Source organism: Falco punctatus (genome assembly GCF_963210335.1).
Source record: "Falco punctatus genome assembly, chromosome: 6".
Taxonomy (NCBI): domain Eukaryota; kingdom Metazoa; phylum Chordata; class Aves; order Falconiformes; family Falconidae; genus Falco; species Falco punctatus.
This window is the reverse complement of record NC_137585.1, coordinates 45,906,047-45,932,051: the sequence shown is the minus strand read 5'-3', so window position 1 is coordinate 45,932,051 and position 26,005 is coordinate 45,906,047. Positions and strand designations below refer to the sequence as shown.

The window sequence follows — 26,005 nt, the reverse complement described above, 5'->3', positions numbered from 1 at the left end:
AGCAGTTAAGCAGTGTGACACATTTGAGTATACACATGACTCAGAAGCTGCCTCGTGGTTTACTGCATGAGAAAAGGTTATTTCTATGTTTTCCAAACAAATAAACCACTTTCCTATTTTGCAGTGTAATAAAAACAGATTTATCTCATATTGTGCTGAGTACAGTAGAAAAGACTGGAAGGTATGAGCGGTTCTATATAGACGTCTTGGATGGTCTACGATACAAAAGGCAAAATCCTCTACAGAGAAGCATGAAAATAAAGGTATGGTTTTGCTATTCATGAAGTGAGCACCATCCACCACAAGGAGGAAAATTAATTGAGCATATAATTACATATTTCATCATAGCACAAATATCAAAGAAAATCATGCAAACTTTGTCCAGGCAAAGTTAATTCTGGCATTTTCTGGCAACTGGCTACAAATATATTGTATTTTTTTACCTACATGTTTCTCAGTGAAAAGTGCACAGAAGTAAAATATACTGAAGTTCACTACAAGGCCTTTGCAAATGTTTGTTTGAGATAACCACATATTTCTTGGGAATTGCTTGTAAAGCCTCACTGGTGACTAGTTACAAATTTCATATCATATCACTACATCTTCTATTCATAAATTCCATATATTTTACAAATATATGAGAGAGATTTTTAGTGTATATCTATCTGGTTTTTGCATTCTTCTGACGTGTGTGTTAATTATCCTGCTCCCAAATTTGTAGTACTTAAAAGAAAAACACTATCTAGCAACTTCTTGTTTAAAATACTTTTTCATATATTATATAGTAAGACTTGCAGATTCTGTTATCTGTTGCACAGGCTATAAATAAATTTTATGCCCCACTGATGAGAAGGCAATTTTCATGGAGAGATGCTGGTACAAAGCTCAACGGAAAGACTTCCACTGATTTCAAAAGACTTTGAAATGACCCCATGAAGAACTGACTTTCAGCCTCAGTAAATTCCAAAATCTCCAACTTCTAAACTGTTTATTTAACATTAATAAAATAAAGTCCATGTCATCATCACTGAAGTAATCTAAGACAGCTTATAGATCTTGGAAAAAGAAGGATGTTGAAGGTTGCAATGGGGAGAAGGAAACCTGCCTGACATTTTGGCAGGGTATAGGTTCATAATTGCAAAGTCTAGGTGGTTAAGTGTAGAAAGAAAGATTGTATCTTCTTTCATGTTTCCTGCAATCTGCATGTGTGCACAGAATTTGGGGATGTGCTCTTTCCTTACTTTAAGTCACTTCATTCTTTCACCATAATGAAACTTCTCAGGGAAATTTTGACAACAGAAATTAAAAACACCCATTGTCCCTCGAGTTCCTTCCATTTTTCTTCTTTTTATAAGAAGGAGTAATCAAAGTCATAATAATACAGGACATGAAAAACTGTAATAATGATAAAGAATTTCTACTATAAGATATTATTTTATTACCTCCAGTAGCTGCCTTTGGGAAGAAGTGGTTAACTCTTTAGGGAACTTCTGTGCAGCCTTTTGCATCAAAAATATTGCTTTGTATAGCTTATTCTTTTTTATTTTTCCCATTATAAATGCCTCTGTAAAACAGATATTTTAAGACATTTATAAAACAGCAGCAGTAATTTATTATACTTCTAAAATCTTATAATAAGCCTTACCTGTTAAATAACAGAAATCTTTAATATTCTTCACATGAGACTTGCTAGACTTAACACTTTCATCATCCTTTTGAGCACCTATGTGGGAAGGAAATCTTGAGTTACTCATTCTAATAGTGGTACTGAGAAAATTTCAGTAAGGGGGGTAAATATGTAGTTTTGTAGTAAAGTTCTGCTCCATCTCATGTTCTTTTGTTTGGTTCATGCCACAAAGAATATTCCACCCTCATGTTTTAACATCTTTAGTAGCTATACTAACATCACAGGAAAAGAGTAATCTTATTTGATTTTAGGGAGCAGTGCACAGGGGAACTCTGCAGTGTCAAACTCATACTAGCTTTTACTTTAAAAAAAAAAAAAAAAAAACAAGAATGGGAGACCAAGTAGAGTTTTTCCAGACAGCATTTGGCAAGTGCGGGATATCTGCGGACTGTAGAAATCTGGATTACAAAGAGCACTGAATAAAATACTCATCATTCTCTAGAAAGAAAATTAGAATTACAGGGAAAAAAAATACTGTAGAGCATCCCCCAATTCTCCCTTACTGATACTGTTAATATTATAAACACCACCAAAAAAAACTGTCTAAGAATCCAATCCAGTACTTGTTAGCAAAGTTTAACTTACATTGGTTGAGTAGACGTTAGAGATTCATATCATGCAGTAAATCTAAATTCTGCAAATTCAGTACATTATTTCAATCTGTAGGTGGCATAGAAACTGCCCAACATCAGCTCCTCTTCAGAAAGTAGGTACTCCTTTATTTCTTAGTATTACATCATATGTTAACAGAGAACTCTAATCAAGATATGAAGATCATTTAGCTTTACTGAAACCTACCTTTTATCATTTTAAGAAGTTTCACAGCTACTCGATGCTGGGCCTGAATAAGCTCCAAATGTAAATCCATTAAAAAAACATCACCTGTTCCTGTGTTATCATTACCACATCCCAAAAGAGAATTCAAATCCTGATCATTTGAGTCCACCTAATAAATAGGAAATGGCAATTAAGCAAACACAAACTTTTATGACTTAGCTTACTGCATTTATCTTGATATTGATATTATTATTTCAGTAAATTGACAAAACACTGAAATTTCTCATATCTATGTAATATGCAGTCATTCGAGAAAACATGAAAAGAAGGAGAATGACTAGACAGAGAAAGCACAGAAAATGGACAGAGAAAACTAGACAGATCCTGAGAATCAATAGGAAACTAAATTAATAATAAATACGCAACTGCAGAAAAATATGTTCTATTGTGTTGCCAGTCCACAAAAAAAAAGATCATATTGGTGTAGAATGATAACATTTAGAAAATCTGATCTCCCTTCAACAGGAAAAAATGTTAATAATAAACTGTTGCAAGCAATGAATATGAAAAGAATTTCTGCTTTTATTTTATAGGAGAAAGTTATAAATTATAATTATTTCCAGAAGAAAATAGCAAAGAAATCCTAAAGAGTTACTGAAAGAGAGAAATGCTGTTTCTGCTACACAGAGATTTATTTCTTCTGTTCTCCTCTTACATGAGGCAGGAAGATCAGGCGCATTTGATAATGCTAAGATTTCTAAGTATGAAGAAAATATGAGGTTTGTGTCATCAAAATCCAATATAATATTTATAAATTTTGATGCAGTGTAGCTTCTTGTAAACTTTACCATTGTACAGCAGTTGTCAAATATGGACTTTCCATCTGGTAGAAGGGTCATTAAGCGAGATGTGTTCATTCCATTAATTGCTTTTTCAAGACTTTCATAAGCAACTTGTAATTGTTCTGTAGGACTTTTCTGAAATGAAAACACATAGAAACATGCTTTATTAAATAACAGCATTAAAAGCTATAATATGGACTATCAAAAGTAAAGTGCTATTATTTTCAGCTGTTGCAGTTTAAACTCTGTCAAATAGTCTTTACATAGGCACTGCTCCCCATGCTTTCATATTGACATACTAATGTCAATGTTTTCAATTTCAAGTAATTTTAATTAATTTAGGATTGATATTCCCTCAGCTGTCAAAGAAACAATTTACTAACTCAAAGAGTTAGCTTACAGCAGAATGAAACTGCAGTTAGAAAATTAAGTTGATGAACACAGCATTTTTCACACTTTTCAAATGTTCCATTAAATGCTGTTAAGAAAATACTGATTTTTTTGAAAACAACACCCTTAAGTAGTTTGTCATTGAATCAAAGTTTCACCATGGGTGTAAGTATTAAGACATATCATTGACAAAATTCCTGAATCCTCAGACTAATGTTTGCCTTCTTAATGTGCTTTATTAAGTAATTTTGAACTATTTTGTTGGACACTTCTGCAAAGTGCTAAGCACTGAACACACTGAACAAAGCAAAGAAACTCAGGATCTTCCATCTATTCCACATTACCCTTACAGAAACAAACAAGCAAAACCACAACTCAAAATATTTTCCTAAATTAAGCAAGGACTGAAGTTTGTATGACCTTTAAAAAATGCATTATTAAACCATTTAAAGCTGGTACTATACATCAGCATAAAAAAGTGCACGGCAGAAATCAGTATGTTCATACTGTAAAAAAATTTTCAAATAAAACTTCTTCCATATCACAGATTACTAAAAAAGACTATAGAAAAATTTTCAGATTTTATTTCATTTGGAAAAATATCTTTGCTTTTCTCCTCTGCTCTAGCATGATTGTGTGAAACATTTCAGCTTTATAAAACTAAATACAAAATTGTATTAAAAGCTTCAAGGAGAAATAACTGTTCTTATGCTATTCAAAAACGCTGTATTAATGAAAATTAATTAGATGTTACCATCAGTATTTCCGGCATATCACAGGTTTCATCTTGCAAGAGAGAGGCACTTCTTTTTCCTTTTTTATAGGAGGAAAATCAGAAAGTGAAAATGAAATATACTCAGAAAATTTTAGTACCATTTGATTAGCTCTGCTACTTCCTCAAGAGTCTGGACATAATTCAGTTCTTCAGTACTTGACTATGAGATAATTACATTGTTTCTTGAAAAGCTTTTAGGGGTTTAAACACAATAGCTACATAAGTACAATTATACTAATTCAGTATATGCTTATCCAATAATGTAATATTTTTAAATGTATCCTATATTTCATAGCAGCATTATATCTAAGCCAGTGAAACTTGGACCCATTTCAGAGTTCCTTAACATTGTTGTAGCATTCATATAAATTTTCCATTTTTAAATCAATTCACATATATGTGTTATCTTATTCACAGCAGTTTGCACACTAATTTAACTTACAAGAGGATTTTTAAATAAATGAGGTCATATTCTTGTGATACATACTATTTCAATTTAATATTTCTTGAAAGGGGATTATCACTTTTTAAAGTTCATTTGGATTGTTTAAATTGTTTTCATTTATCAAGAATGCATCCAGAATTTTGTTTTCCTTTCCAAAACAAGAGGAAGCAGATTCTTTGTTCTTGGTTACCACCCCCTAGCCTGTCAAAATTGTATTTCTTTGCTGAAATAGATTCATTTTTTGCCCTTTCAGAGGGACAACCTTCCAGTCACTCCTGTACTACTTATGCCACTTTAGCCTCTTTATTTCTGCTTTTTCACTGTCTCTATCTCATAAATAAGAAAATCTATATTCACTAAGCATTCAGTAAAGACTCTTCTCAGCATAAATGTGTGCTTGACTGGCTATTTATTAGCGTGTGTTCACCAATGGTTCCTATCTATTCAGCCTTTTTTCCTCCAAAAAGATACATTTAAACTGAATGAAAAAGAATAGCAGTGATGCTACAATGAGGATTCATCCATTTTCCATCGGAATAGTATGATTTTCAAAACATCACAGAAAACAATACCTTCTCTACCTTTATAATGAATAGTAGTGTTCCAAGATTTTCTTACTTTGAAGAGAGTAAAAGGTATTGTCATTCTCTTGTGTTCATAGATACACTGTAAAAGGGTCCTTAAAATCTACTCTTTAATTACTGCAAAACATTTATGAGAACTATGATTCATATTCCAAGATACTACATCCACAACAACAGAGAACTTCTTTTAAAAATATGTCTAAATATTCCTATTTTACAGCATTAGTCAGCTTTTGGAAGGAAATTTGTTTAATGTGATGGTGGTTGCATTATATCTCAATGATGTCAGCCAAGTTAAGTTAAATTTCAAAGACAATAGAATTCCTACACAAAAATCAAGACTTGTGTAGACTAGAGATCCAAATTAATGACCCAAATAAAGCAAAAGCTTCAGTATGACCTCAGTATTTTCCTCTTCTGTTTGGCCTGCCACTAGTCAACCAGCACCTGAATGCTCCAAATGAGCCACAGTGCATACTGCCTTCTGCCTAGCCAATATTCAGAGAACATACAAGTGATCTGAGGCTGCCCCAAAGAGGTGAAGAGACATGTAGAAGACTTCTGGGGAGGGTGAGTCATAAGAGATATGATTTAAAATGGGGTCACTTTGGTAGAACTGGAAATGTAAGGAAGGCATAAATCCTTTGAAAACCAGGTTTCATTAGCTCCAATTATGGATGAAATTGTGTCTACAAAAAACTATTCTACTCTCTATGAAGCTTTTACAATAATTTTTTAATATGTATATTTGTCAAAGATTTCAACTCAGAAAAGTTCCAGTCTTGAAAGAAAACTAAATTTGTGTTGAAAGCTTTACCTGTTTTTTTCATAGATTTACTTGTAGAATCAGCTATGTTTTCCAATATTGCAGTTAGATGTAAGGTTATCTCTGCAAGCATTACAACATTAGTGTCTGCTATGTTGCTTTTCTGAATTACTTCATTTATTATCCAGAGTACTTGAACCCACTAAAAATGAGGGAAGGAAAAAGAAAAAGAATGAAGACAGAGTTAAAAGAAATTTTTGGAAGATATTTATGTATTGCAGAGGTAGATAGGAGTTTGCAGTCAAAATTGTTTAAAAAGATTCACAAACATGGACACAACTCCCTTCCTGGAATTGGCTTCTTTTTTTGAATGCCACCAGCCTAAGATGCTGAATTTATGCTGCTCCAAAGCTCCTATTTCTTCAGATAGCAGACTTTTTTATTTTAGAATAGTATTATTTTTTATTATTTTAGAAAGGTTTATGATTGTTCTACGGGCACAGCTTTCATATCTTGTCATAGTGCGGTAAGCCTTCCAGCAGATTTGGTCATTTGCCTCTCATTTATCCCCATATCTTCCCACTTAAACACTGTAAGATGTGTGAATGCTGCTGTTGTACACACAAGGAAAGTAACTGCAAAGTAACCTTCTGGTGAATCTCTGAACAATTTTACTATAGGGATACAATACAAAATTAACTCCTCCAGAACTGCTTGGTTAGCATCAACTGGCAGCCCAGAGAAACTAACGTAAATTACCCTTCAGAAGACTGCATTCACCAAGAGCCTCTCAGCCTCAGGGAAAGTTCAAGGTAAGGCTGTGGCTCCATCCAGTAAGCCAAATACTATTGAACCCCATCTCCCTTCTGTTAAGCTTTTTTTAAGATTTTTGCCACTTTGTTCAACTAATCTAGGGAACTTTCTTGAAATATATTGATATTTTCCACCACAACACACCAAATGCTTCTATTACATCATGCCCGAATACTTTCACTATTTTAGCTTCTTTCCACTATGGCCCACCGGCAGGGAATGCGTTACTTTACAGAGAAAAGGCTAAGAGGTATTTTGATACTGGCATATGGGAGCACAGTGTGTTCAAAGTGTATCTACAATTCATATTTTCAGTGAAGACTTAACTGCATTTTACCATATGAAAAAGTACTTAGACTGGACAGTAAAATTTTATCTTGGCTTTAGTAAAGCAGGCTACATTCATATTAAAACAAATACATTATAATAAAGGAGTACTTGGTAAGCTTTGTATTTGTGGACATATTGTAAGTAGTCACTTCCACTCATTTGGATTTGCTGCAGTCCCGTTTTACACTTCTGCCACAAAAACATTATCACATCAACAAGTATTTCTTCGTCAGGTTGGATATTCTGGAAAGAAAAAGAAGATATAATTGTAGAAACAGGTATGTATATACTCTCAAAACAGTCAGTACATAAACAGTTTTGAAATTTCTCAAAATAAGTAAATAAACCATTATCATATTTAAATGTCTTATAAGGGATAACAACATTTTGAAAACTTAGGAAATATTTTTTAAAACATAATTTCTGGTAGACCACCCAAGCTTTTCTTCTCCCAACAATACAAGTGGGTTTAAGAGGTATAATTTTTTTTCTTTTTCTTTTTTTTTTTTATTTTCAGGCTCTTAAAAGTAACACAGATGAGGAAAGCAGTGAGATGAAAATTACATCGGAGAGACAAGCAAATTAACTATCTGCAAATTTTTACAACAGTCAATACATTCTGGGGAAACTAAGTAATGCAATTTAATAGCTTTATTTTTTTATTGAAGTATTTAAATATTTGCAGAAGATCTAAATTAGTAGGTTACATTTTGCATTGACAGAGTACTTCCATGGATTGTTGGTGCATCTCAGATAAGGGAGTAGTGAAAAACAGCTTAAACAACTAGAAAAAATGTTGGAGTGCAATATCTAACAACTGAAAGAAATGTTAAAACACATCTATAGCTAGTGAAGAAAAAAAAATCAAAACTCTATTAAATAAAATTCTTAATTAACACATTTTAAAAGTCCATGGAGTCCATCTACGCTGTGTTAAACACATTCTGAACAGTGATTAAGGTTTAGTACACATCTTTATTGTCATTTATACCAGAGTTAGATGAGTACCTCAGGTGCAATGAAACTCAGGCCTGCTATATCCACACTATCTGTCCATTCATACAGGTATGAGTGTAAGATTTCAGGGATATGATATTGATATTGATATTGAGAAGAGAGGGGAGAAAAGGACTGAAAAAGAAGTAAATCAAGATTACTTTTGCCACTTGTTTGGTGGCAACAAACTGTTAGATTGGCTCAGCTGTATCAGGTAACTTCACCATCAGTGAATTCTCTGTTAATCAGAGGAGAATTTGTCTTTCTTCCCTGGACAGATTAGGTACCAAGGAGATTTGTGGGGAAGTGTAAAAGAACCAGAAGAGTTTAAATCCAGGTAACCTGTCTCTATGATAGAGTGGTCATGTAAAAAACCTGACAAATCATGCTCTCTAAAGGTATAACTTATCTCACAGGCAAAGTATATTTACTGAAAATATTACACTAAATCTAGAAACGTGTGTCTCCAGTTAACCTCAAATTGGAGCAATATTAAAATTGTAACTAAGATAAATTTTGCAGTTAAGACATATGCCATGTTATCAGAACAGGTTTTTTCTAAGGAAGATTTTTCATTAGTATTTTGGATCACAAACTGTTTTAATGTAAGTGCTAGTGGAGACATTGCACTGTATTTTTTTTCCCTTCACAGTAGCACATTAATGGAAATCTCAGTTTGAGCAAGTAAACTAAAAGTGGTTACTCTGGGAATAAACAATCAGATACGTAACTAGATTATTCTGTAGAAACTTCAGACCAAAAAGTTCCACTCTCTGGTTTCTTTGTTGCTGCTGCTTGTTTGTTTGCCATAAGCATTTATGTTAAATTGCAGACATACCTGTGCTATTATCATTCCTTAAAGTAACTGCTCCCATATCTATAAATATTGCAGATGTGTTTTCTACAGCTGAGTATATTTGCCAACCTATATCTAATATACTTGAAGAAATTTGATCTCTGCTTGATTAGCCGAAACATGCAATTAGCCCTATCATCTTCCAAATAGATTCAGTATCTATTAAACATTTTAAAGTAGCCTGATTACATAGCATCAATTAAAAAAAAAAATGAAACAAATATTTAAAACAAAAATCACAAAGTTATGACATTTCATAAGTAGGGTTTTTTTCATTTTTTTATATTCTTTCTGTTAGTTAATCATGCAACTGATTCCTTTGGTATTAAATTATATGCATTCATTACAGATTAAGTGATTCATTGAGAAGAAATGTCTTTAATTCTCTTATTACCTGCATAGATGTGGAGACACAGGAAAACACTGTTGTTGCCAAAACGATAAGTTCATGAGAAGGCTCTCCACACTTTAAGGAACCATCTACACTCAACATTTATCAAAAGGAAGAAAAGGAAAGGCAATAGGTTACTTCTAGTTACAAACCTGTGTTTGAAAACAAGTGAGAGAATTGACTTACCAGTTTATGCCAGCAGATAATATGGTCCAAGAAACAGTAAATACAAAGGGGACAGGTATTCCCAAATTTATTCCCTTCTGTGGAAAGTAAGCACTTTTATTTTTGAAAACAGAAAGTTTTCAAGATATTTGCAGTTTTTTGGAATGTCATAGAATTAAACTGCAGTTGCTTTAAGAAGTTTTTCTTGCTTCAAAGTCAAGAAATTCTATGTAAGTGAAGTATAAGAACAGACAAAAGAAGTTAAACATGTCTGTTCTGCTTTTGTCCTGAAAATCTCTCTATAGGCATTCATCCATTTTACATCTGCATATAAACTGATATATGTTTAACATGCATCATGCATTTTCACACACAAGGGAAATGGTATAAAGTCATGTTTTGGCAAACAAAAATTCAATAGGTGGCTGTTTCTTAATTGCTAGTTTTTGTCATAGAATACTACATGCACCATGTTACATAGCTTTTTAAATAATAAACAAAATTTCTTGCTGCAAAAATATTTGAAATGTAAACACAGCCATAACTGAACAACACTCACTTCCAAATGTTTGCTTCATTTCAGAACCATGAGGCATCCTAGTTTCTTTGGTATTATTTTCACTAATAGAAAAATCATGTTTAATTTTTCTTGGAAATAGTAAAGGTTGCATCAGTGTAAGAAGTTTGAGTTCCATTTCAGCTTTCTTCCATGTTGGGTCATCTTGAGCCTAATTAAAAGAAGAAAACAATACAAATTTGTCTTAAAAAATATGTACTTTGAATACTCTTCCTTACCCTCATAGGAAAAGACTACATAAAGAATGTCTAAATAGCATCTGGATTACCTGAAGAAAATCAACAACAAATCCAATAGCAGAATCAAACACATCCCACTCTTCATAACTGAAAGCTAATTTTATGAATTTCACAGCAGCATCTCCAGACACTCCCTTTTCTCCTGCAATGATGACAAAAATACTTTATCAGTTTTATATATATATTTTTTTTATATATGTATATTTATATATATATTCAGATATTTAATTGAAGTTTAATTTAATTTCATAATTTGGGTATTGATAAATACAAAGATAAAGCTCCACATGTTTTTGAAGAGTCAGCACAATCTTGACATATGCTTTGATAGTTCTACAATATACAACAGATTTCTTATTTTGCTGTAATGTCTATGCTTACGTACTACTTTAATGATGTATCTGCAATGTCCTGTTACATTCCAAAAAGGCTCTACTATTACTGATAATAATGTACTTGTGCAGAGACTTTCAAGGATCTAGTCCTTTGTGTTGCAGAAAGAGCTTAAATCTGAGTATCACCCCATAATGGCCCTTCTTATCAGAAATTTAGTTTAAAAAAATGCATAGAAACATGAAAATTTTTTCTGCCAGATAGGTGAGCATTTCTCATTACTGTATCAAAAAATGTGTATGTACACATATGAACTCTATATTTTCACTCTTCAAGTTTATTCAAACCGCAGTAGGGCAGAAAGGGGATCTCCCAGTCCTTGGAACTCTAAGCAAGTGTCTTAGTTAATATATTTAGCAGTGTTCTGCAGTCCAAAGAATATGCCATAATCATTGTTGTATCACCTGGGCACGTGGTCACTCAGCTAGAAGATGTTAGCAATATTAACTTAGTAATAGACAGCTATTATTTTCCAAAGTAGCACAATGATTGGTCCAAGGACTCAACAAGCTTACGACAGTCCTTATGTTCCTGCATCCCACTTCACTTCCATAAGAATGTACCAGGACATTATTGCAGTATTTGGCTTTTGAATAATTGTTTAGAGACATTAACATATCTAGATCAACTGCTATGTGAACAGTATGTGATTACATTGTCTCTATATTACTACATGCTATTTAGATAATACTTGTGTTAAGAAAATCATGATTGTATCTGTACATAATCCCTTTTGAATATCTTAACATTACATGTATAAACAAGCATATCTCATGCAACGAGGACAGAATTTTGCAGTCCCTTTATGCACAGAACTGCTACTAATATGAAAATTAATTCTGCTCACCAAGTATTTTCATCACTGGGTACAGAATCCTTTGAAAATTTGAAGCTAGTTTACCTGTCAGTATCAACTGTAGAAGGGTTGATGATGCATTAATTATACCAAAATGATCAGTGCAATGACTTCCTTGAATACTAGTACTGCTCACTCCACCTTTTAATATAGACAATTCATTAAATCAGTTTATATTGTATTTTACTTGTATTGCAATTAGACCATAATCATATAAAAAAAAAAAAAACGATTCTGAAGTGTATTTAGTTTATATATATTCTTTTACTAACAAAATACCTGTATATCTATATTCAACCCACAGCCCAGCAAAAAAAGGTTTGGAAGGAATCATCAAGTCCAGTGTTTTCCTCAAGTTTTTAAATTTAGCTTTGAGTGACTTAGAAGTTACATAAAAGATCATGGTCTGTTGACCTTGCCTGGCTTCCAGACCCCTACCCAGCTGCTCTCTCATTGCACCTCCTCAACAGGACACAGGGAGAAAAGAGGATGGAAAAGCTTATGAGTTGAGATAAAGACAGTTTAATAAGAAAAGCAAAAGTTATGTCTGCAAGCAAAGCAAAAAATGAATTTATTCACTCTTTCCCATAGGCAGGCAGATATCCAGCCACATCCTGGAAAGGAGGGCCTCAGGATATGTAGCAATTGCTTGGGAAGACAAACACTATAACCACTACTGTCCCCCTGCCCTCTCCCTTAGCCCCCAGTTTTATTGCTGAGCATGATGTCATATGGTATGGAATAGCCTTTGGTGAGTTCTGGTCAGCTGTCCCAGCTATGCCCTCTCCCAACCTCCTGCCCATCCCCAGCCTACTGGCCTTTGATGGGAGGAGGGTTGGTGAGACAGCCTTGGTGCTGTGCAAGCACTGCTCAGCAATAGCCAAAATAATGGTGTGTTATCAACACTGTTTTAGGCACAAATGCAAGGTGCAGCACCATACGGGCTGCTATGAAGAAAGTAAATTCCACTGTATTCAGAAAAGCCATACGTACATTACTGTAGATTTTTACTGGTACAACAGACCACAGAGATCAACCCAGATTTTTATTTTAAAAGTTATGAAGGTAAGAAAGTTTACCTGCTTCTATAGGTGCTATTGTTACAAATGAAATATATGCCTTCAGGCAAGTTCTTTCTTTTATACAAACAAAAGATAAAATATAATGGAGGTCTGGCCTCCTCACCAACACTCTTTTGCTTCTTTGTGCTGTTACCTGAGAGGATTTCCAAGCCTGCAAAAAGAAGCTCTGAAACAACATCACGAATTTCCACTTCATCAGGACCAGGTAGAACAGGGTGCAACACACGCCTGCTACTATCAGACAGAGCTTCCAGGATGGCCAGGAATTGAGCTGCCACACCATCAAACATTTCTGTCAGCAGCCGTTCAGTAATAGTGCGAGGCCATGGCAACTAAGTAAGAAAAGATAATGTAAGCCTTATAATATCTAACCTGAGTTACAATACAGCAAGATTTCTTTCAAAACAGTTCTCCATCACAAAGTAAGTACATGTTTAAAACAGAAAATAATATACTGTAATATATATTGTTGTTATGAATTTCATGCTTCAAAGACACAGTAAAACCTCATGTGCAGGTACAGGACTCAAGTGTCATAATTTCATAGCAACCACACTGCTGCATGGTATTTCACTTAGAAAACAATACAATAGAAATTATAAGTGAGAGTATTAAGGCCATGTAGTTTAAAGCCACTCAGATCTCTCCTTATAATAATACAAAGTTGACCATAAAGACTAACTCCTACCCACTTTGCAGAAAATCAGAGAAAGATTAGGGTGCTCAGCACTGCAGTGAAAGTGAAATACTATTATAGTCTCTCAGTTGCACATTTCAAACAGCATAACATAAAATTACAAGGCAGAACACACTAAAATGTATTTGCAGTATTAACTACTAAGAAATCAGATATCTGTGTAAGAAAATATTCTAAAATTTTATTTCAATGTTTTGTTTACATGGTTATCAAACCACTACCAGACATAAAGTAAATCAGAGATACGCTACTTTAAATTGTTGCTCATAATCCATCAACATTTCAGTTCTATTTATTTGGAACTTTCCTAAATAAAACCACCAGATCTGTTCCTAGGCACATTTAACTAGACAAAAATGTGGGAATTTCTTTCTTGCTTTGCTGGATCCACATCCTTTATTTTAGCTTCCAAATTACAGACCAGCTCAGATGTGTTCCTGATGGAAAAAGACTGATCTGTTCAATATCTGACAGCATGTAAAGTATTAAGGTTAATGAGTTATTTTTGTTTTCAAATAACTTACATAATGAGCCAGCCTCATCAATACTATAACTATCTGTCAAGAGGAACTATTTCTGCTGCAAGTATAGTAAAAGTAAACAAAAAAAGATAGTTAAAATCGGATACTGATGGAGCAACTAATCCTAGAAACCATTTGTCCTGGTTTTGGCTGGGATAGAGTTAATTTTCTTTTCAGTAGCTAGTAAATACTGTGTTTTGGATTTAGTATGAGAATATTGTTGGTAACACACTGATGTTTTCAGTTGTTGCTACCTAATATTTATACTTAAGTTAAAGACTTCTCAGTTTCTCAGACCCCCAACATTGAGGAGGCTGTAGGGGCACAAGAAATTGGGAGGGGACACAGCCAGGGCAGTTGACCTGAACTAGCCAAAGGGATATTCCATACCATAGAACATCATGCTGACTATATAAACTGGGGGAGTTGGTTGGGGCCTTGTGATCACTGCTCGGGGACTGGATGGGCATTGGTCAGTGGGTAGTACGCAATTGTATTGTGCATCATTTGTGGGGTTTTTTTCCTTTTGGATTTTATTCCTCTTTCCTTCTCTCTCTTTTCCATTACAATTGTTGTTGTTATATTTAATTTTATTTCAATTATTCATTTATTCTTATCTCTACCCACGAGTTTTACCTTTTTCCCAATTCTCATCTCCATCCCACCAGGGGACAGGAAATTGTGAGTGAGCCACTGTGTGGTACTAGGTTGCCAGCTGGGGTTAAATCACAACACCATTCTGAGGCCCATGAAGGTCAACAAAACCATCCGAAGTAGTTACCATGGGTTCAAGAAGGGGAAGTCATGCTTGATCAACTTGATACACTTCTATGTTGAGATTACTTGCCTGGTAGAGCAGTGGCGAACAGTGGATGTTGTCTACCTATATTTCAGTAAAGGCTTTGACAATGCCTCCCACAACCCTCAGCAAATTTGCAGACGACACAAAACTGGGAGAAGTGGCTGATATGCCAGAGGGTCATGCTGCCATCCAGAGAGGCCTCAACAGGTTGATAGGAACCTCATGACATTCAACAAAGAAAAGTGCAAAGTCCTGCACCTGGGAAGGAACAAACCCATGCACCAGTACATGCTGGGGGACCACCCAGCTGGAAAGCAGCTTGTCAAAAAAGGACTTGGGGGTCCTGGTGGACACCAAGTTGAACATGAGCCAGCAATGAACCGTTGCAGCAAAGAAGGTTGACAGTACCCTGGGCTGCGTTACGCAAAGTATTGCTAGCAGGTCAAGGGAGAGGAACCTTCCCCTCTACTGGTGAGGTCACACCTGAAGTACTGTGTCCATTCTGGGCTCGCCAGTGAGACACATGAATATACTGGAGAAAGTCCAAAGAAGGGCCTCGAAGATGTTTAAAGAACTAGAGCATCTACCCTATGAGGAAAGGCTAAGAGAGCTGGAACTGTTCAGACTCGAGAAAAGAATGCTCAGTGGGGATCTCATCAGTGTATATGAATACCTGAATGGAGGGCGCAAAGACAACAGAGCCAGGCTCTTTTCAGTGGTGCCCAGTGACAGGACCAGAGGCAATGAGCACAAAATGAAACATCTGAGGTTCCCTCTAAACATCAGGAAACACTTTTTCACTTTGGGGGTGACTGAGTACTGATATAGGCTGCCTAAAGAAGTTGTGGAGTCTCTATACTTGAAGATACTCAAAAGCTGACTGGACATAGTCCTGGGAAACCAGCTCAAAGTGGCCCCGCTTGAGCAGAGGGATTGGACCAGAAGACCTCCAGTGAACCCTTCCAATCTCAACCATTTTGTGATTGTGATGCACATTCTCCTAACAAAATAACTCAAAACCAAATTTTCAACATTTTTTTTAAATAAATCCTCATAATAATGTTAGCAGACTAAAAAAATTTCAAAGCAAACTACACATTTATTTTAATGTTTTGTGTCATTGTATTCAATATATCTTTTTCCACACACTGTGGATTTGTTTTTATGAGCCAAGTCAGAATCAGATCTATGCAAGCAGAAAGCAATATACATCACATATATTCCAGGATAGGATAAGCACAAATTGCAGGTTTTGTTTAAATACCTTCATTAAAATGCAGAGCAGAATAGGCATGTAATTTACTACTACTATTTTTGCATAAGCATTGTCTTTTCATGTTCAGAAAACAAATATTGCAGTGGTGTAAAAGAACCTCAGAGTGAAAGCTAACAAACTAAATAATTAGACTAGCTTGTTTCCCTTTTCTGAGGTGATTTAAGTACAAAACCATATTCCACTGTGTACATACTAGATGAGAAGGAAGAGCTTTAATTCCTTGATAATCCAAGCATAATGTACTCTGTAACATGCTGGACTGAGCTCTAAATATAACTATTCTACCTGTTATAGAACCTGTACAATGTAGTATAATTTAAAAAGGAAATTGTTTTGAAAGTGAAAACATTAGGCAAAAATAAATTTCCCATATTTTTGCATTTACTTGACACTTAATAAACCTACAAAATATTCTGAAATAATTAAATAGTGCTTTCAGATTTTAAGTCATTCAACAAATCTTGTAAAAAACTACAAAAGGCATGCAGAAACAAATATGAACATTCAATATAATCCCTTCTTAAATAAGGTAATGAAAACTGTTATGACACATTTTAGAAGCAAAATATTTTAGTGGGGGAGTTATGAACAGTGTAATTTCTAACAATTTGTTGTTACCTTCAGGCATTCAGTTTCGTCAGACAGTCAAACATACTGCCAAACAAAATTAGCTACTGAAGATTTTTCAAGCTTCTGGAGATCAGATATATGAGATTCCTGCCATGTGACAAAGGTTCCTACTAACCTGACAGGTGTCTGATGAGCAGATGCCCTATTTGAAAGCATGTTGAGTTCCTAATATCCTAATGGTTCAGCCAGACTTTCAGATGACCATCATTCAGAACTTCAGAAGTCTTCCAGAATCAACTGACCTTGAGAAAGTTGACCAGTACCCTTATATGTGCAAACCACACATACTTGAACATGCTGAAGTCCGGGCCCTATCTTGGATATTTCCAGTAAGTAAGTTTTGAAACAGAACAATTGTGCTGTCCACACAGCTGTTCAATATTAATTACAATTCATACTTGAAACTGAAGTATCAGATAAACTTCAAAAGGCTTTGATAAGTAACTTAATGTAACAGAAGTGTTCAATACAATCAGATCATATCTGTAACATTTTGGTATAACTTCATTATAATTTTACTATTAACCAGAAGTAGTTCAAATGAACAATCTTAGTTGCTTCTGTTAAGTCTTTCTAATACAGCCAATTTTCTTTAAAAAAACACTAACATACTAGGGACTAACAGCAAAGAAATAATTAAATAAAAATTGACCAATATTAATTTTTTTTTAAGACAGAAAAAACATCATTGTTCTTTTGATTCAGCTTTACTGTACCTAGTGCAGTACATGTTTTTACATACAGCTTATCCCAAAGTATTTTATGAACAAATTAGATAATTATGAACAAAAAAATCCAGATTAAAACTATTAATTCAGGTCTGAATGTTTGAATCTGTTCTAGCATTAGATAAACTGTGGCAAAGGTGATGTCATTTTGTAGTATCTTGTTCCTTTTGTCTCTCTAAAAATGCAAAGGTTCCTCAATTTTGCTGTTATATTATGAGGTACATATGTAATGGATCTATACCTACATCCTAAGAATTAAAGGATGATGGAATTTCAGTCCAAGGAGACCTTGAGAAACTTGAGGAAGTAGTTCTACTGGGAGAAGTGCCAAGCTCTGCATCTGGGGAGTAATACATCTCTACAGATTGGAAACCAGCTTCTGGAGTAGCAGCATTGCCAAAAAAGACCTGGTTGTTAAACTTAAGCCAGCAGTGTCCTCTTGTCACAAAGAAGGCAAACTTCAGACTGGGATACACTGGGGAAGTGTACAACACACTGAAAGGTTATTTTCTTCTGTTACTTAGAACTCATGGGGCTCTACAGTTTTGGGCTCCTTTGTGTAAGAAGGATGCTAAGAAACAGGACAGGGACCCGTGGAGGTCTACCAAGATAAATAGGGGCATAAACCACAAAAGAATCGGCTGAGGAAGCCTGGCAAACAGGAGGCTAATGGGTGACCTAATAGCTGCCTACAACTACTTGAAGAGTGATAAAATTAAGCAGGCCAAGCTCTTCTGAGTAGAAACAGACAGTGTAACAAGGAGTAATGACCACAGTTTCAACTTTGGGGGACTGGACTAGATTACTTCAGATGATTCTGAAAGCATCAGGGATGACTTGCAGACTGGACACTAGAAAAAGTATGTTAACTAGGAAAGTAGGGCAGTACTGGAAGAGGTTCTCTAGATTGACTAGGGAATCTTATTCATTGAAGGTTTTGAAGACAAAGCCACATCTAATTTGAGCTATCATGGGCAAAAGTCATATTTCAAGTCAGAGGCTGGACTAAATGACTTTCAGGAGTCCCATTCAACCAACATATTTACTCCTGTGATACTGTTCTTCATAATGCAGTATTTGCGAAAGAAAATAATTTACTTAATAAAATCAAACTATCTGTAGTTATACCACCATCAGCTAAGAACATTCCACAGAATAATGGTTTTTATCACAAGAGGGTGTCACAATGCAAAGAGGTCACAATCTTTTGCTTACATGGGTGCAAAGCATCCCAATGAGTAGGCAATATTACTCTAGTAAAAGAATGTGGTTTGGGGAGCTTGCTGATTAGTGCTTTCAGTCACTCTCCTCTGCCAGCTTCCTATGGAATACTGCAATAATTAAATTTATTTAAATCACAGTTGCAAACTGTAAGAAAACAGAACAACCACCTGTCCATCATAAAGGGAATAACCACTCAGACAAAAGCATCCTCAATCAACATGAGAACTTTCTGTTCTATCTGTGCAGTCCTGTATCTAGGAAAGGTCTCGAATTTGAAAGACCTGCCAACTCATGACTAAAAATGGGTGATACAGTTTAAGTAAGATGCACAAACATTACGAACCCACACAGTAGCATAATGGCATAAAGATAAAATTAACTGCTAAAGTTTGATATATTGAAGTCTGCATGCCGACCAAAAAAGGGACAATGCACTCACACAAAAAAGCATTTTCTCTGCTTATTTATAATCCTTATCCCAATGGATAACTCGTTTTTGACACTGCCTGAAAACAGCACAAGGGAAGTGTGAAACTTGAGGAAATTCATTACTTCCTTAGAAGTCTACTTTGTATCCTGAATGTCTTTCTCTAATTCATGAAGTGGCCTTCAAAAATACTTTCTCAAGACTTAAGAGAGTTCTCCATTCTAAGTATAAATAAATTTAAAAACACATAGCTTTTTTTCAAAGTACCCCTTTTTCTTCACAGTAATTTAACACATCAGGGCAAACTCAGGACTCCCATACACTTGGTATGAATCTGAACAAGATTTCTTGTATTTTTATTGCTAACATAATTGCTAAAGGAAAAAATGCTGGAAAACAATCACTATATTCCAAAGTAGTAATTACTACATCTTGACTCTTGTCAACTTTGTTCTGAATTTTAATAATAAATTATGTTAACTATGAAACTGAAAGAGTAAAACTTTCTCTTTGTGAATAGCACCATGTGTATTAAGCAGAATTATATCACATATTCATCCCATGCAAATAGTAAACAAATAGAAGGATTACACAAAATGTTTGACTTACATTTTGTGCTTCTTTCAGGCTAAGTCTTAACTTAGGTCGAAAGTAGCGTTTTGGCTTTCTTCTGGACTCATATACTGCTCTCTTGAAAATCATTACTGACATCTGACACAAAGAAAAAAGTAAGTAAATAACTGTGTTGTGTTCTGTTCATAGATTGTAACTATTCTACCTGTTTATAATGAATTGTAGAATGATACCTTTAGAGTGGCTTCTCTAAAAATCTTTTTTGTCTCTGAGTTTTCCAGTGAAGAACTGATGCTTTCTAATTGCTTCAGTTCATCAATTTTAATCAGACCATGGCGAGCAAATATCTGTCCGAAGCATTAAAAAAAATAGTTATACTCTGTTTTCATATTCTGTATGTTGGTACTTAATTTTAGAATTATATCATTCTTGAATTCAGACAACTACAAAGAGCTGCAATGCAAAGACAGGTCATGAACAATAACTGAAAAGGAGATGAAAACCTTTGCAAAATACCTTCTGTATATGTGAATGGGAGCTAGACACTACTTAATGCTGGAAGTCTATGACTGTGATTATATTACAAAGTATTATTACATTTAACTTCTAATTGATTACGCATTTACATGTGGAAACACACCTCCACTTTGTAGTTGAATTTTGGAATACGGACAGAACTCTAAATACATATGAACTGATAATAAGCAGGAATATTTAAATAAATATTTATTTCCCATTTGATCACATTTGAAATGCTATGTATGATAAATCGGGATACCTCTCCATGAATGCTGGCTTGACAATCAAAATAACACTGAGAAACTGCCGTATATAGGGTGGATCTCCACGTCAAATAATGTACAGATAAGAGTGGAATGGATGATTCCATACATATACTGGCCCACAGTAAATATTCCAGGACCTGTATTGAAGAAATCCAGTTTCAAACTGAATGCATTTTAACCTACATAAATACACTTGCTATTACTAAACAACACATACAAAGACTTATCCTCACCTGTAATGTGTTTTATTGGCTGTGAAGCATTTCTTCTGCATATTATTGTTTTTTTCCCATCTGAAACTGTTGTCAAGTATTATATTTTAGCCTCCAAACTACCTTAACCATTCCAGTTCACTACAGCCTTGCCACCAGACAAAGGTCCTGCCCTTCCCTCTCATCTGCTCTTATCATGAGAGATAGCCCTCTCCTTTGTGTCATCTCTAGTGACCATTTTTTTTCTGTTAGTTTTCAGCTAGATCAGCAAGGTTATTTGGAATGCAATGGAGTCTGCATTCCTTGGTGACAGGCTGAGCCTGAATTATTTTACAACCATGGAACTACACTATCAGCTCTTAACATGAGGGCCAGCATAGTCATTGCAGCAGTCTAATTTTAAGAAGTCCTACTAAACTGATTGAACAATATCTTCCCCTTGTATTTTCTTTGGGTCAGGTGTTTCCTGAGGTACCCAAAATATGCACAACCTTAATCCTAAATTAAGTCAATATACAGATTTTCTGTTTGTCTGAATTTAAAGACTCTAAAATATACCTACAATAAATTCCTCTGTTTTCTGTACAGTAAAAACCTGAATATGTTAAAGAAGGTGCTAAATCACTTCTGATTTCAATAAGAGATGTTCAAAAAGAAAAAAACTCTCTCCTGCTCGATGAAAGATTAATATAACCAGCAGACAAGAAAATATACTGGATTAAGGCTGAGTCAGACTCTCTTCCAGATTTAGGAGAAAAAAGTAAAGCCAAGAAAAAAAATGCATTCATAGTTAAAAAAAAAAAAAAAAAGGGCAAGGGGTAAAGGCCAGGTCTTTTTTTTGTCAAGTATTTACAACTGAAAACCTTGCCACCAGGTGTCAGTACATTTCCACATCTTAAGAAACAAACGACCAATTCCTGGGACTTGATACAGTTGTCAAAAAAAAAAAAACATGCATCGAGAACCCTCTGAAACAATCCAACATATCTCATCTCAAACACCAGCAAGACATTATGCTGGGCTCCATTCCACAACTAAGGAAAAGGCAGAGTCATGAAGGCATGAGGGCTTAGAAATCAGCTATTTTGCAATCTAGACATTTTATTCCCTTGTGACAAAAGTGCTACTTTTGGCAATGACAATGTTATAGAAAAGTCAAGAGTATAGTGTTATGCAAAATACAGGTGTATTTTCAAATCTTCTGTAAATTTTTAAAATGCTTCTATTTATTTGGCCATACCTTAGCAGACTGACCTAGCATCATCAAACGTCTGCATATGGTGTAAATATGAAGAGTACCTAAAAAAAGAAAAAACAGAAAATAGGCAAATTCTATAATCCTACATTAAATTTGTTAAACTAACCAAATGAAACTTCTTCTTAATAACTGGGTTGTTACTTCCAGAGACTGAAAAATAAACTAATTATTTTTCTATAACTACTTTTAAATTAGAGAAGGTGGAGCCATTAAATTCTTGGGCATTATTAGCTTCAAAAATACTAATACAATGAAGTAGTATAATAGAAGAATGAAATCTTAAAAATATACTACATAAAATTTTTATTAAGTAACAGACAGAGGGTAAAATCTTATTTTTATCCCCAAATGCCAGGCTCTTAAAAAAAAAAAAATTACCTCTCCTCACAGATCTTACCTTACATAATTGTTTTAATCTGTCATGGCACTGTCCTGGCAGACAACGCCACTACTATGTGACAGTAAGTATGATAACTTAAATGAAGAAAATTGTGACTAGAGTTTTCAAGAGCATCAAAATTACTTACAAATAAAATCCTGTCAAAAAAAATCTTAATTTAGGCTATGTCACAAAATTGCATTTCAAAAATCAGCCCTAGAAGTATAAAAGATATTGCGGTTCTTGGAGGGAAAAAAACCCAACTATTCTTCTGTCTGTATGAATATTCAGAATGGGACACCTATGGCAGTGGGAGGCATCTCAATGTCAACTGTCATAGCTAGAAGGGTATTATTATCCCAATAAGCATGGAGCAAGCATTAAGAAGATTTCCTTTTAACAGTCAAATCTGTAATAAGGCACAAAATCTATTGCCAGAAATTGCAGAAAAATGGTCAGGAACTGGGGAAAATCTGAGTTATTGCCAACTTCTAATTAGGTTAGATTAGATTAGATTATTGGCTAGGCTTGGTACAGAGACCTGTCCCACACAGAGCTAGTGGGACTTAAGAATGCCAGGTGAGTATATTTTAATTTTAATTCTTCTCCCACAGAAACAGTCAAACAAAAAACAGACCTCAAAAATAGAGACTGATGGCAACGGCAGTCCCAGCAAAACAAAATTATTAAGATTTTTGACCAATTAAAGCTCAGAGAAAGTACATTTTCCAAAATTAAATTAAAACCACATTATTGTCTCAATTTATATTGCAACAACTGACCATAGTAGAGCAAAGTAATAACAGCCTTTTTACTTTTGACTAAATAGCACTGCCTTTCAAACCAAAAATATATTATTGCTCTTCTTGAAATAAAAATCTTGATACACCAGTCTCTATGTATCTACTTCACAGAAGTTTCATTTTTTCCTCTTTGGTTTTTTGTTGGGTTGGGGTTTTTTTGGTATGTAGCACACTAAAATCATATACAGAGATTCAAATTCTTAAATGTCATATGGTATTTTTTGGAATAGTGTCATTATTAACTCTATCATTTAAAAAATGGAAAGACATAATGTCAGACAACCATCTTCTACTCTTAGATCTGCAATCCCCTTTCAAAAAAAAAACCCAAAACTAACCCAAACTCATGAACACAAATATTTTATTGATTAAAAAAAATTTGAGGCTTTTTTTCAATCAGGGTTCACTTTAAAATGCTGTTAGATTTCATTTTGTTAGTACACTCTAACCACAGGTACGATAAAAAAGCTATTACTTCTACAACAGCCCACTTGAAAAAGGAACACTAGAAACTTCAGTTTAACAAATCCTTATTTTAGAAAAAAAAAATAAGAAAACCTTACTGTGATTGAAGACTAACTAGAGTTTTATTCATTATCTTGGATTGACCTTAAAGAATATGTATAGTTTCCCTCAAAAGGTTTGCTTAGCAAAGAAATGTAAATGGAAAGCCTGAGGTACCATTGTAGATAAGCCAACACAAATTCTCCTGAGGTAGAGCCACTTGCATAGTGAGTCGTAATGAGGACAAGACATTGAAACAAGTCTTCAGGGACTCTTGATTCTGGAGATGTCTGTCACCGCTGCAAACCATCTGATAAATGCAAACATTTCTCTCTTGCAAAGCATGGAACTAGAACACATAGAAATATACATAAAATTAATATAGAGAGAGATAAAATAGATGCATATGTCAGTTTCACATCAGCAAAGTACAACAAAATGATGCATATGAAAAGATCAAGCATACCAGAAAACAAATCGGCATGATGTTGAAATGAGCATTAGAATTTGGAGAAAGTCCTAAAGCTTTAAGGTTGCTGTACCATTAGCCTGAGTGAGTTTCCACTGTGTCCTAGGATGAAAATGCACCCAGTGCACTAGGGCTGCCTAAAGGGGTGTAGGGAGAAGGGATGAACGAGGCATTAAACTGATACTCAAAGAATCTGGCTTCAATTCTTGGCTTCTCTGTAGATGTCCCTGGAAATTAAGGCAAGTCTTAACTTTTCTGCACCTCTCCCTCTGTATCACAGACACATTATTCCTTACTCTCATCCATTATTTTTCTCCTCTACAGATGCATTGCTCCTTCACTTCCTTGTAACGCCTAATATGATGTGATCTCAGTCTTGTCTGGAGTACAGAATCATCTGAACAAACCAACATGTGAGAAAATGAGCTAAGTGGGACATGACCAGTCAGTACTTATCAACCTCTAAGAAGCCTGCTAACCTGATAATATTTGAAATTATATTAATTTTTTTGCAGTTAATTCACTGAAACTGGAAGATTCAAGCCCTGGAACTCTATTTCTACTATTTCCTTAGTGTTACACTAAAAAACAATAGCCAGCCGCAGAATTCTGGCAAAAAAAATTGACATACAAAGCCTTTAGACGTAATCATTTGACACACTATCATTATCCATTTCCAATTGGAGAGATCATTGTCAAATTAGATTCCATACCTGAAAATGTAGGGATATTTATCTCAGTGTCTAAAGGCCAAGTGGTAGAACAGGTATTTTAGTATAGACACAGGATTGGTTCAAAGTTTAGGCAGACATGCAGAAAACAGGAGAAGCCATCTCTGGAACTTCAGATTTATTTACAAAGCATTTTTTAAAAACCAAAATAAAATTAATTAACATATTCTTTGATCATAATCTCTCTAGGAAGCTGAACTATGTTTGAAAAACAAAACAAAACAAAAATAAACAGTGTATCTCTTCTATCGTGACATCTGCTTCTAGCTTTTAAGTAAACTCTCCTCACTAAACACCTATTTACAATCTAACTCTGACTAGAGGAATATGAATTTGATTAGCTCAATACACAGGAGATGCCTACAGTTTCCTTTTGTTGTTCTTGATCACAAAATAACTTGAATTAGTTTATTTTGAAGTATCTACCATGTACTGAAAATAGAGCTTCTCAGCAGAGAACTGCTTAAGATAAAATCTAATACATTTTTAGCATTCCCCTTACACCTACTGAAATGCTTTCTTCCATGGATAAAAAATGATAAATTAAAAGCCCCTACCTCAATAAGCAATTAACACAAAAGAATGCCAACATACCCTTGACATCAGTTAGCTTCCCAGAGCTTAGAGCACTCACAAAACTGTTCAGCATTCTGCCTCTTATGTTCATAGTGAGCAAATAAGCTATTGATAGTAATCCATGCTGCTTTTTTACTGTCATGAGCCTTTTTTTACATGTAGTAGTTTTGCACATTTATGGTACAAATTGCTGTAGAATGTTTTAATTCTCTTGCACTCTGCCCAGTTCTTAGATCACACCATACAGAAATTTCTACAACTGCAGGACAGTTATCCAATTTTGTCCATATCCTGATTCTGACAGTTGTTAATAGCAACTATTTCAGAGCAAAAACTGCTGCAGACAGTTACAGAATAACCCATTCAGAGAAAATTGCCTTTTTAACATTCAGTTGATAGGTTGGCTTATGCCAGAAAAGCATAAACACTTATATTCTCTTGAAAAT

General features: G+C 34.6%; 1 protein-coding gene across 1 annotated transcript in view; it reads right to left on the bottom strand.

Annotated features, from left to right (window-relative positions):
* CFAP54 (cilia and flagella associated protein 54) overlaps nt 1-26,005 on the bottom strand; it is a 147,876-nt gene that overhangs the window by 87,008 nt on the left and 34,863 nt on the right. Inside the window, exons 7-23 of the mRNA XM_080392625.1 lie at nt 23,961-24,132; nt 22,080-22,138; nt 20,621-20,764; nt 20,076-20,189; nt 19,879-19,980; nt 13,098-13,296; nt 11,928-12,023; nt 10,663-10,775; nt 10,377-10,545; nt 9,656-9,741; nt 7,518-7,652; nt 6,318-6,468; nt 4,451-4,509; nt 3,313-3,441; nt 2,486-2,633; nt 1,646-1,723; nt 1,443-1,564 (exon numbers count right to left, since the gene is read on the bottom strand). Of these exons, the coding sequence (XP_080248751.1) occupies nt 1,443-1,564; nt 1,646-1,723; nt 2,486-2,633; nt 3,313-3,441; nt 4,451-4,509; nt 6,318-6,468; nt 7,518-7,652; nt 9,656-9,741; nt 10,377-10,545; nt 10,663-10,775; nt 11,928-12,023; nt 13,098-13,296; nt 19,879-19,980; nt 20,076-20,189; nt 20,621-20,764; nt 22,080-22,138; nt 23,961-24,132 (2,076 nt within the window). The remainder of the gene's footprint in view (nt 1-1,442; nt 1,565-1,645; nt 1,724-2,485; nt 2,634-3,312; nt 3,442-4,450; nt 4,510-6,317; nt 6,469-7,517; nt 7,653-9,655; nt 9,742-10,376; nt 10,546-10,662; nt 10,776-11,927; nt 12,024-13,097; nt 13,297-19,878; nt 19,981-20,075; nt 20,190-20,620; nt 20,765-22,079; nt 22,139-23,960; nt 24,133-26,005) is intronic.